Source organism: Mustela nigripes, chromosome 11 (assembly GCF_022355385.1).
Source record: "Mustela nigripes isolate SB6536 chromosome 11, MUSNIG.SB6536, whole genome shotgun sequence".
In the NCBI taxonomy this organism is placed as follows: Eukaryota; Metazoa; Chordata; class Mammalia; order Carnivora; family Mustelidae; genus Mustela; species Mustela nigripes.
In genome coordinates, this window is record NC_081567.1 from 13,650,083 (window position 1) to 13,661,080 (window position 10,998).

A 10,998-nucleotide genomic window follows, 5' to 3' on the forward strand; every position below is an offset into this window, starting at 1 on the left:
CTGTATCTGTTAGCTTCTGCTGCATAACAAATCACCCCCAAGGCATTTTCAGATAAACAGAATATGGGAGGGTTTAGAAGGACAGATAACCACCAAGGGAACTTCTAAAGGATGTACTTCAAGAAGAAGGAAAATAACCCCAGAAGACTATCTTGGGGAAAGAATGAATTATAAACAAAGAAATTTATAAATGTGTAAGTAAATCCAAAGAAATGTTTCTTACATAATAAGAATAACATCTAATTTGGGGCAGCGAAATATAACCAAAGGCTGAACGGTAAAAAGGAGGTGACTGGATTTAGTGTCCTAATGTCCTTGAATTTTATTGGTGGAGGCAGACATTAGGATACTGAATAATCTGCTAAGTTGTTAATTGTTGAATTTTGAAAGTAGCCAGTAAAATAATAGCAATGAAGTAGAATTCCCAAATCTGTAGAGGAGAACTATGAAACATTCCAGAAAACAAAAACAATTAAAAAAATGAAACTGAACCAATCCAAACTAAGGCCAATAAAGGAGAAAAAGGAAATGGAGAAGACTGGGCACATCGACAGTGCCAAGAAGGAAAATAGAAATAAGTCCGTTTAGATCATTAAGTGCAATAAAAACAAATCGATCAAACATTGTGGCTAAGAAAACATAGATTGTCACTCTAAGTTTTTTACAATCCAGTGGAAGTGAAGCCTGAATGGAATCTGCTACTGGGTTGGGAATGTGGCGGGTCAGAGGAAGCGGCAAGTAAAGGGTGAAGCCAAAGTGCCTGGCCCGAGCGGCTGGAAGGATGATGCTGTGAGGACCAAGATGGAGCCGAAGTTGGATGAGTGTGGAGGGGAGGACTGGGTACCCAGGGCAGCAGGAATTCAGTTTTGATCTGTGACTCTGAAATGGTTACTAGACCTCCAAGTGGTATATCCAGTGGTGAGTTGGATATACAAATCCGGAATTGAGGAGAGGTTTGGTTTGGAGATAGAAACTTGGCACAGTTAGCCAAGTCAGCATAGAGATGTTACCGGAAGCCCCCAGAATGGCAGGCTTTCCAGGAGAGAGGGTACAGAGAGAAGAGATGGTTTCACCAGCACCCTGCAAAGCATCTGGCCCCAAATCGGTGGCCCATATAGAGACTAAGAAGAAAGTATTGAGGTGGACAGAATGAATGGGTCCTGTTGGCCTTGCAGAGAGCAGTGTCGGTGAAAGTGGTGGTAGAAAGCACGAAGGAAGGAGACCGTGGAAAACCAAAGACAAAACAAGGAGATCATGAGAGCTGTGGCTGGAGATTTCTGGGCACAGAGATCTGGTTATGTTTGTAGCTTGGAAGAAATGAAGAAGAAGGGAGAAATGATGACTTACGGTACCTATGGAGTGAGGAAAACACAATGTTGAAAGAAGTGAAAAATGAACGGAGACAGGTTTTGAGGGGTAGGGAAGGTAACTTGTCAGCAACGTGGGAGGCAAGATTCCCCAGGGCAGTGAGGGTCCGGGACACCAAGCTAGGGATTAGGATGAAGGGTGCATTTTAAAAATCTAGACCCTGCTGTGGGCGGGAAGGGCGTTGGTTGGCAGAGTCACAGGAGACAAGTGAAAAGATGAGAGACTTGGGGTGAGGTCCAGGCACCGTCGGAATATTGGTCTGCAGTGGGTACGGGCCACTGGCACCTGGCCCTGACCCTGGGGAAGCAGGAACCAAGGGAACTTGCAGCCCCTCCTGGTCTGAGTGACTATGCGGTACCAGGAGGCAGCTCATGGTTTACAGAAATGTCTTAAAGATACTATCTTTAAGTATCTTGCACTACCAGTGGATGTTCTGAAAAAGAAACTAAGAGAACAATACCATTTACAGTAGAATCCAAAAAAGAGAAAATACTTGAGAATAAACCTAACTGAGGAAAAATACACTGAAAGCTACAAAACATTGTTGAAACAAATGAAAGACCTAAGTAAAAAAATACATCCAATGTTCCTTGATCAGAAGACTTACTGCTGTTGTGGAAGTCCTGCCTGAGTTGATCTGCAGATGCAGTGCAGTACCTATCAAAATTCTAACTGCCTTTTTTTGCAGAAATGGAAAAGATAATCCTAAAATTCATATGAAAATGCAGAGTAGCCAGAATGACACTGAAAAAGAACAGAGTTAGAAGACTCATGTTTCCAGTTCTTAGACCTACTACAAAGCTGTACTAATCAAGACAATGTAGTGCTCTCAGAGGGGTAGGTACATGGGTCAGTGGAATAGAATTCAGATTCCAGAAATAAATCCCACATTTATAGTCAATTAGTTTTTTTATTAGCAATTTTTAAAAAGGATGAGAAGACAATTTGATAGGGAAACAGTCTTTTCAACAAACAGTCTTGGGACAACAAATAACCACATGAAAAAGAAAGAACTTGTATGTACACTTTACATCACATATGAAAATTAACTCAAAGTGGATCAAAGATCCAAATGGAAGAGCTCAAACTCTAAAATTCTTAGAAGACATAGGTGTAAATCTTTATGACCTTGGATTTGGCAGTGGTTTCTTAGATAATGACATCAAAAGCATAAGTAAAGAAAAAATCAATAAGTTGAACTTCATCAAAATTAAAAACTTTTGTACTTCAAAGCATACTCTCAAGAAAGTGAAAGAACAACCCTCAGAATGGGGGAAAATATCTCCACTCAAAATAGACCAGAAAAAGGTCTCGCGTGCAGAATATGTAAAGAACTCTTATGACTCAGCAGTAAAAAGACAATTTACCCAATTGAAGAATGGGCAAAAGACCTGACTGGGCATCTCTCCAAAGATCCACACGTGGCCGACAAGCCCATAAAGAGATGCTCAACATCAGTAGTTATTAAGGAAACGCAAATCAAAACCACAATGAGTTACCACTTAACACCCAGTCAATGGCTAGCATGTTCCTAAAAAGACAGACAGAGGAGAAAGCCACAGGAACAAGAGTTTACGGGGCTGTAGCCGAGCTGGGACGCTGGCCCGTGCCGGGGGCAGCTGCAGACGGTGCAGCTGCTTGGAGAGCTTGGCGACTCCTCCGGAAGTTAGACACACATTCACCATGTGACCCAGCAACCAGCAGTTCCACTTCTCGACACAGCGCTAAGAGAGCTGAAAGCACAGGTTCCTCGGAAACCTACGCATGAATGATCATGGCGGCATGATTCGTAATAGCCCCAAAGTGGAAAAAACCCAAATAGCCATCACTTAGTGGATTCCCAGAACGGTCTAGCGGAGGTGAGGCACTCCCACACCCCCTGAGAGTGAGACGCCGAAGCATAGGGATCATTGACACCGAGGGCTTGAGGGACAGTGCAGGGGTGGGGGAAGGAAGACTTAGAGAAGACACCGAGGGATGGAGAGAACTGCATGGAGTCTGGGAAGGCTGAAGCTCGAACCTTCTAGAAGGCCAGTAAGGAGTCAGCTGGAGCCAAGCCGTAGGCAGGAAGGCCTGCTGCACATGCAGAGGCCAGGGAGCAGAGGCCCGTAAGGAAGGGATACCGGGGACGGGGAGCTGGGGAGGGGGACCAGACAGCGGTCGGGAGACACCGCGGAGACTCGCGATCCAGGACCGGCACAAGATCCGAGCTCGCACCACCCTCCTGCCTCGTGGGGGAGAGGCAGTGGACATCGGTTGCTGTAACCTGAGCCCCCCTTCCTTTCAGACCACAGCGCCCTTCCCCTGACCTTGCCCCCTTGGCCAGGCCAGCGGGACCCGTGCATGTGTTTTTGGCTTGAGAAAGCGCCTTCCCCCAGAACGGAAGGCCTGCAGGGCCTCCCCACCCTCCTCGGAAAGTTGGAGGGCTGGGGTCTCATCCTTCACCCAGAGACCTCAGAAAGGAGGGCCCCTAACTCCCAGTGGCATTTAGCGTCGCTCTTTAAACATCTGGGTCACAGAGATGCTCAGTTAATTAATGTTCTTAGCGCTGTTCATTTGCCTGCTGGATAATAGATTGATTCATAATTTCAATAAGCAGCTGTGTCTGTCTTTCCCCTGAACATAAAGGCAGCTCGCTGTCATTCACCACTTTGCATTCGGTGAATCTGAGCATATTCAGAGAGACATTGCCTGGGGAGGGGTGAGGAGGGCTGCAGACTTTCGTATCGTGTCGCCTCTGACAGTCCCTCTGATTTGGAACTAATTTGGGTTTAAAGCGCATGTTAACCGCATCTCTCTCAAGGGCACTTAAACTCCCTGTCCCTTGTTTCAGCGGGGAGAGGTGGGCCCCCCTTCGGGGATCAAAGCAGAGGATTTCTGAGTGGTTTTCATCAGCAGTGAGAACCTCCGCAGAAAACTTGGGCCCTGGAGAAGAGGCCCTGCCGGACCAGAGCTTCCTTCTGGCTCCGTTCCTGCCCAGAAATGCCCAGGCTCTCGGGAGAAGCCCGGGATTGTGTAGGAAGAGTCCCGTCGGCTGGTCAGCTGCCGGGCCAGCGTCCCTCGGGTCCCAAGGAGGGAGGCCAGGACCCAGCCAGGGGACCAGATGTCCTCAAACCTGAGTTTCTTCATCTTTAAAACGGGAGAGTAATGGAAGCGTATCTCAGAGAGTTGCTGCAAAAATTACATTCTTTATTCTCTTTATGATGCTTAGAAATAATGCAGAGTGTGTCTTTAATACATGCAAGCTGGTGGGGTGCCTGGGGGCTCAGTGGGTTAAGGCTGTGCCTTCGGCTCAGGTCATGATCTCAGGGTCCTGGGATCGAGCCCAGGGTCCAGGTCCAGGATCGAGCGTTGGGCTCTCTGCTTAGCACGGAGCCTGCTTCCCCCTCTCTCTCTGCCTGCCTCTCTGCGTACTTGTGATCTCTCTTTCTCTGGCAAATAAATAAATAAATCTTTTTTAAAAATACATGCAAGCTGGTAATTTTATTTTTTAATTTATTCTGCACCAGCTGTATATTAATAATCTTCCTACCCTGCTACCTCGCAGCATGTAAGAGCAAAAATGAGAGATGTACCTTCTTTCTCCTTGCCTTCACCAGCCTGCACCGGAGTTCTCAGTGGGAACACAGCCCCGTGCTCGTGTTCTCAGAAACTGGTTCCCAGGCAGGTCGCACAGAGAACTCTTCAAAACATGCTTGTGGAGCTTAAATAAACAGACGTCGTCACGTCTTTTAAATGATGTCGCTCCCCACATTTATAACGTGCTCATCCGCAAACATGTTTTGAGCACTTGGTCTGTGATTTTCTCCGAGCGAGGAATGAAATTAATTAGACACAGTCCCTGCCCCTAAAAGAGTGTGGAAGACGGATGAATGTACTTGCTCCAAGGCTGGAATATAGAATTTTAGACAACACAGACAGGCAGGAGGGAGGCCACTAGAGTAGCTTGGGTCCTGCTGTGGGAAGGCTTGGGAGGCAGCACCATCTCCGTATCAGTTAGCTCTTGCTGCGTGACAACTAGCCCCCCTAAACCTACTGGCATAAAGCAATGCATTCACTGTGCATCGTCCAGATGTGCTGGATGGATCTGTGACCGGACTGGGCTCTGCTGATTCCAGGAGCTGATTTCCCTACAGCCCCTGGCAGCCGGCCGGTCCGCTGAGGGCTGCCCAGTCTCGGACAACCTCGTCCACTTATCTGACGGTTGGCTCTTGGCTGGGCCATCCAGAGCCGACTGCCACGGGGCCAGCAGGACTCCCAGAGCAAGAGGTAGAAGCACGCCAGGCTAAAGGCGAGTCCATCCTCGCTTCTGCTGTGTTGCGTGGGTCTAAGTAAGTCACCAGCACTCACGGGATGGGGAAACCGGCTTCACCTCTTGAAGGACATGGCTTCGAAAGTCGTACTGCCCGGGGTGTATGGAAGGAAGAGGGAAGGCTGTGGCTTTTTTTTAAAGAAAGGTTTTATTTATTTATTTGAGTGGGGTGGGGGTAGCAAGCAGAAGTGGGGGAGGGGCAGAGGGAGAAGGAGAGAGAGAGTTTCAAGCAGATGCCGTCTAAGTGCGGAGCCTGCCGTGGGGCTCGAGCCTGCGACCCTGACACCATGGCCTGAGCCAAGACCAAGAGTCGGACGCTTGACCGACTGGGCCAGCCCCGTGCCCCGGGTGTGGCTGTTTTTGCGATCTCCCACAATCCCCCAGCATCCGTCGGGGCGCGTGGAGCAGAATCAAGCACCCGCGTTGTGTGGCGCACGTGGGACCCTTCCGCTTTCTTGTCATTCTAAATGATGTTGTGTTCCCAGTTCGGGTTTTCACCTGGGGATAGATTTCTGAAAGTGGTTTTTTTGGGTCAAGAGAGAAAAAAAATCTAAAGCACACAAAGTATCTATTTTGAAATCCCCTTTTCGAAAGCAAAAAAACCCCACTGCCGCCCATTTTATGCCAACCTTGACAAAACGAGAATTTTGTTTCCCAATGTGGTATCACCTTGCCGTTTTGGTGTATTTATTTTAACGCTTGTTAGGTGCGATGCCTTTTAATATGTCTGTTTCCTTTTCAGCGACCCGCTTCTTCGGGAGTTTACAGCAGGGCAGGATTGATCAATTAATCCCAATTTACAAACAGGTGGAAATGCAGACTCAGGTTAAGGGACTTACTCGGGGTGGCTCCCGCGGGGAGCAGACCTGAGCTTTAGAAATCCGAAGTCCTGCTCTTTTATTTACTCCTGCTCCCTCATGTTGAAACACTGACGGAGAACATGCTTAGAAAGAAACCCGCCTGGGCCCGGGGATGCGGCTCCCAGACTTAGCGAGCCAGGAGGCCCCCTGAGCAGGGCTCCTCTGTGACCCGGGGCCGTGGCAGCCAGGACCGCGGCCGTGGCGGGTGAGCCCTGCAGACCCGAGTCACCGCCCCCTGCCCTCTCCTCTCTCCCCAGCTCGCCCGCTACACCAAGGAGGGCTTCCTGCACTTGGGCGCCCTGGGGACCACCACGCTCCTCCCTGACACCCGCTGCCTGGTGGACAACTCCAAGAGTCGGCTGCCCCAGCTCCTCGACTGTGACAAAGTCAAGAGCAGCCTGTACAAGCGCTGGAACTTTGTCCAGGTGAGCGCCCCAGGGAAAGGCGGCCCCCCAGAGCACCCAGGGGCCGCTGCGGGCCCCAGGGGAGCGACTTCCCCAAGGTCTCCAGCCCAGGGCCAGCCTCATGAACCCAAGGCACGTCTAGGGGAGTCCGTGGAGGAGGGGGATAGCGTGTGGGACACCCTGCGGCAGCACCAGGCAGGCTGGGAGCCGACCGATTTCGGGGAGGGGAGAGTGCGAGTGCGGCGAGTTTTCTGAAATCCTCTGAGTAGTCAGGAAGATGGGGAAAGTCAGAGCTCAGGTCTCCCCGGAAATCCCACTCTCAGACCAGCCCCGGTGGGGGCTTGACACCGGGTTCAGCCACTCAGTCTTGGTGAAGCTGACACCTTTTCTGACTTTGGGGTTTCTGGAGGAGGCTCCAGTGGTCCGTTTCCCTGTGCAAAGAGTTTTGGTGGGACGGCTCCCTGGGAGAGGCCCTGCGCCGGGCACTGCAGTGTTAAACCTCTCTCTCTGTCTTTCTCTCCGTCCACGTCTCTCTCTCTGTCTCTCTGTCTCTCTGTCTCTCTCTCTCTCTGTCTCTCTTATTCTCTGTCTCTCCATCTCCGTCTATCTCTGTCTCTCCTTGTCTCTGTCTCTCTCTCTCTGTCTCTCTTATTCTCTGTCTTTCCATCTCCGTCTGTCTCTGTCTCTCCTTGTCTCTGTCTCTCTCTGTCTCTCTGTCTGTCTCTCTCTCTGTCTCTCCATCTCCGTCTGTCTCTGTCTCTCCTTGTCTCACCCAGAATGGCGCCATCATGAACAAGGGCACAGGGCGTTGTCTCGAGGTGGAGAACCGGGGCGTGGCTGGCATTGACCTCATCCTCCGCAGCTGCACGGGACAGAGGTGGACAATTAAAAACACGATCAAGTAGCGGGGAGTGGCAGGGGCCCCCAGAGCCCGGCCCCCAGGACGGGGTCTGCCCGTCTTCTGGACCGGCCGTGCGGGTGGACAGACAGCAGGAAGCCGGCAGGTGCTCAGCGGGCCTCCCAGGGCTTCTCCAGGGCAGCACGGGGGCCCCAGAGGGAGACGTGGTGTCCCCCCTTCGGCACTCAGCTGCCGGGAGGCCCGCGCTCCCTGGAAGAGCCCCGACCCCTCCTCTGGGAAGCCGGGAGCCGCGTCTTCTGCTGCCCGGGCGTGGCCCGCGTACCGTGGCACGAAACCCCCACGTCCTCCGCGATCTCTTCCAGCTGCCCTCCGGCCTGGGACGGGCAGGGCCCCTCCTCCTCCTCATCCCTCTCTCGCAGCAGCTTCTGAACACTGCCCCAGCCCTCAGCAGAGCGGGGCCCGTGCTCAGCCGCCTCCTGTCTTCTCTCCTCGGAGGGGACCCCGGGGCCCCAGCACTCCGTGTCCCTCAACCTCGCTTCTGCCCAGATGCCCACTTTGAGGCAGCCTCTACCCCAACCTTTCCCCAGGCGGACGGCCCTGGCCTTTCCTGGACCCGCCCGAAGAAGGCCTGGGAGGAATGAATGGTCCCACGGTCACCCAGTGGGGCCCTAAGCTCCCGTGTCCCTGGGCCAGCGGCTCTGCTAGGTCTGCAGGGAGCCAGCAACACCGAGAGGCTGAGCACAGAGGGAGGTCGTGGCTGGGAGGGGGTCTCCAGGGCTGGCACCGGGCCAGGGGCAGCTCTGCCCTCCCGGGGACCAGGGAGCCCTGACCCGCCTGGAGCTTAAGGACTGAAGCCAACACAGCGAGGGGCGAGGGGCAGGGGGCGGGCTCGGGACCCCGGGGTGCTCCGTGTCCATCGCGTGTCACCCCGCGCTCTGCTGGCTGGGGGCCGAGAAGGCAGCCGACTCCTCTCCGAAGAGTAATCATTTCTGCGATTGCCCTCCGGTTGGGGTGCCCTTACACATCGGAGGTAATGTACGGATGCGTGTGCACGCCTGCGAGCACGTGTGCCGGTGTGACGCGTGATGGCAGGGGCTGTGCACGAGTGTGTCTGGGCGTGAGCCTGCAGTGTGTGCAGAGCGGGTGTCCGTGCCTGGCCGTGAGCGTTTCGCTTCGGGGCTCTCCTGGATCGGGACGAGGCTGCTGGAAGCCGGGTTGGGGCAGGGGTCAGCCACGCCTCTCTGGCCTGGAGGACACCCCCAGCCTTGCCCCATGTGGAGCCCCAGATGGAAGGCTGTCCCTTTTGCCAGTTCCCCCTCTGTCCCTCATCCTGTCCCCAGAGGCCAAGCCCAGCCCAGAACCAAATCCTGTAGTCGCCCAGTTGGGGTTCACTGTGTCTCCTTTGGTGGCATCTTCTTGGTGATTGCGCCCTGCCCGTTCCTCCCTTGTGAAATAAACACATGTGAGCACTTCCCAGAGCAGCCTTGTTTGCTTCTTGGTCCTTCCAGAACCCGGGGCTCAGGGGGAGGTCCTGGAACATGGCGGAGGGCTCCTTTGGTTTGAGGGTTTGGTCTTACTGTAAGCAGCAGTCCTCGGAGCAGAGGCAGACACAAAGCCGACCTCCACTTGGACTCAATGTTTCCCCAAAGTGGGATGGAATTTAGCATTTGGCATTCACTTACTGATGCCCTGGGGCGCCCAGTGTGGGGGAATCAGGCTGGTGCCAGAAGCTGAAGAGAGGAGGAGGGTGACCCATCTGCATCGCCCTGATCAACCTGCTCCTGATGCCGTGCAGCCCCCAGACCCCTCTCAAAATCACGGTGCCTCTGGCGGAAGCACCTGCCCCCTGTTCTCATGGAGATGTGGGTCCTGAAAGGTGCCGGAGCTCCGTCAAGGAAATGGGTATGGTCAGGGGTCCCTTCAGCTCGGACAGCACCTCCCTGTGAGGAGGCAGAGAAGGCATCTCGTTGGGGCCACACAGACACGCATGCCGGTTTCCTTCGGGGTTCTGTGAGAACCGGGGTCCCTGAGCACGTGATAGAAAGTGCTGCCGTTCGGTAATAAGGAGCTCATCAGACTTTAAGAACGGCGTCTCGGGGTCACCGTGAAGTGAAAAGCGCCAAGGCCAGCCAGTTCCCAGCGGGGTCCAGGGAGACACTGAGGGAGTATCACGATACCACGCCGTGCAGTGGAGTCTGGCCCTGACGGCTCCGACCCCCCACACCCCCCGTGTGGGTCTCGAAGGGAAAACCGGAAGAAGGCCGCAGCCTGTTTCGCCGGAGACTGAGGTTTTGACCGCAGATCCCGCTGAGGCCTTCGGTGGGCCCCGGGCGGCTTCCTTCTTCTGCAGGAAAGGGGCCACGTGTCCTCCCAGTGGCACCGGGCTCCCGGCGTTGGGCTCCAGGGACGCCTCATGCTCCTTCAGCAAATGGTGGGAGTTGGTACCACCTGTAGCTGGGGATCTCACTCCCCGCCCTCGCTGGGGGCCGGGGAAGCCGCAGAGGGGGCCGAGCCAGGACAGCCTCTGCTCCAGCCACTCTCCTGCGCCCCCCACTCCCCTGGCCGGTGCTGATTTCTTCTTTTCTCTCAATCCCCCTCCCTATCTATACGGACGAAAACCTCACAGGTGGTGCCCCGACACACGTCCAAGCCTCACCACTGACGTCTCTGATCCTGTGCGTTCCCTCCTGCTCGGTTTCCCGAAGCGTTCCTGCCCGTCGGCTCTGTCTTCCTGCCGTCCTCACACCGTAGCCCCGTCTCCCAGAGGGTGGGAGCCGGCCCCGGCCGACCGAGGGGCTCTCCCACGGCTGCCCCGCGAGTTGCCCCGTTTGCACGCTGTTCTCTCCTTCCAGTTGGCTTGGGACGGCCGCTCTGAGACGGGCTGGGTGACAGCCCCGCCACCCACCCCACAGCCCCGTGACGGCCCCCCGGGGACGGGCTTGGGAGGGGCCTGGAGCCTGTGCGGGAGGCCGGGAAGCCAGGGCCAGCACGAAACTGGCCTCGGGTCCCCAGTCCCTGCTCCTTGCCAGCAGCTCCTCTTGGTTGTGCTTGTGTTTTATTAAGTTTTCAGTTGAATTCCCGTGTGGTTAACAAATAGTGTGATATTCGCGTCATGTGTACAGTGTAGCGGTTCAGCGCTTCTGTGACCACCCGGGGCTCCGCGTGGAGTCCCACATCGGGCTCCCTGCCCAGCGG

General features: G+C 54.2%; 1 protein-coding gene across 2 annotated transcripts in view; it reads left to right on the plus strand.

Moving 5' to 3' along the window:
* Window positions 1-9,281, plus strand: part of GALNT17 (polypeptide N-acetylgalactosaminyltransferase 17) — a 417,968-nt gene extending 408,687 nt beyond the window's left edge. For both annotated transcript variants that reach the window (XM_059414740.1, XM_059414741.1), the window contains exons 10-11: window positions 6,798-6,965; window positions 7,721-9,281. In XM_059414740.1, the coding sequence (XP_059270723.1) occupies window positions 6,798-6,965; window positions 7,721-7,849 (297 nt within the window). In that variant the 3' untranslated portion in view covers window positions 7,850-9,281. The remainder of the gene's footprint in view (window positions 1-6,797; window positions 6,966-7,720) is intronic.
* Window positions 9,282-10,998: the final 1,717 nt, after the last annotated feature.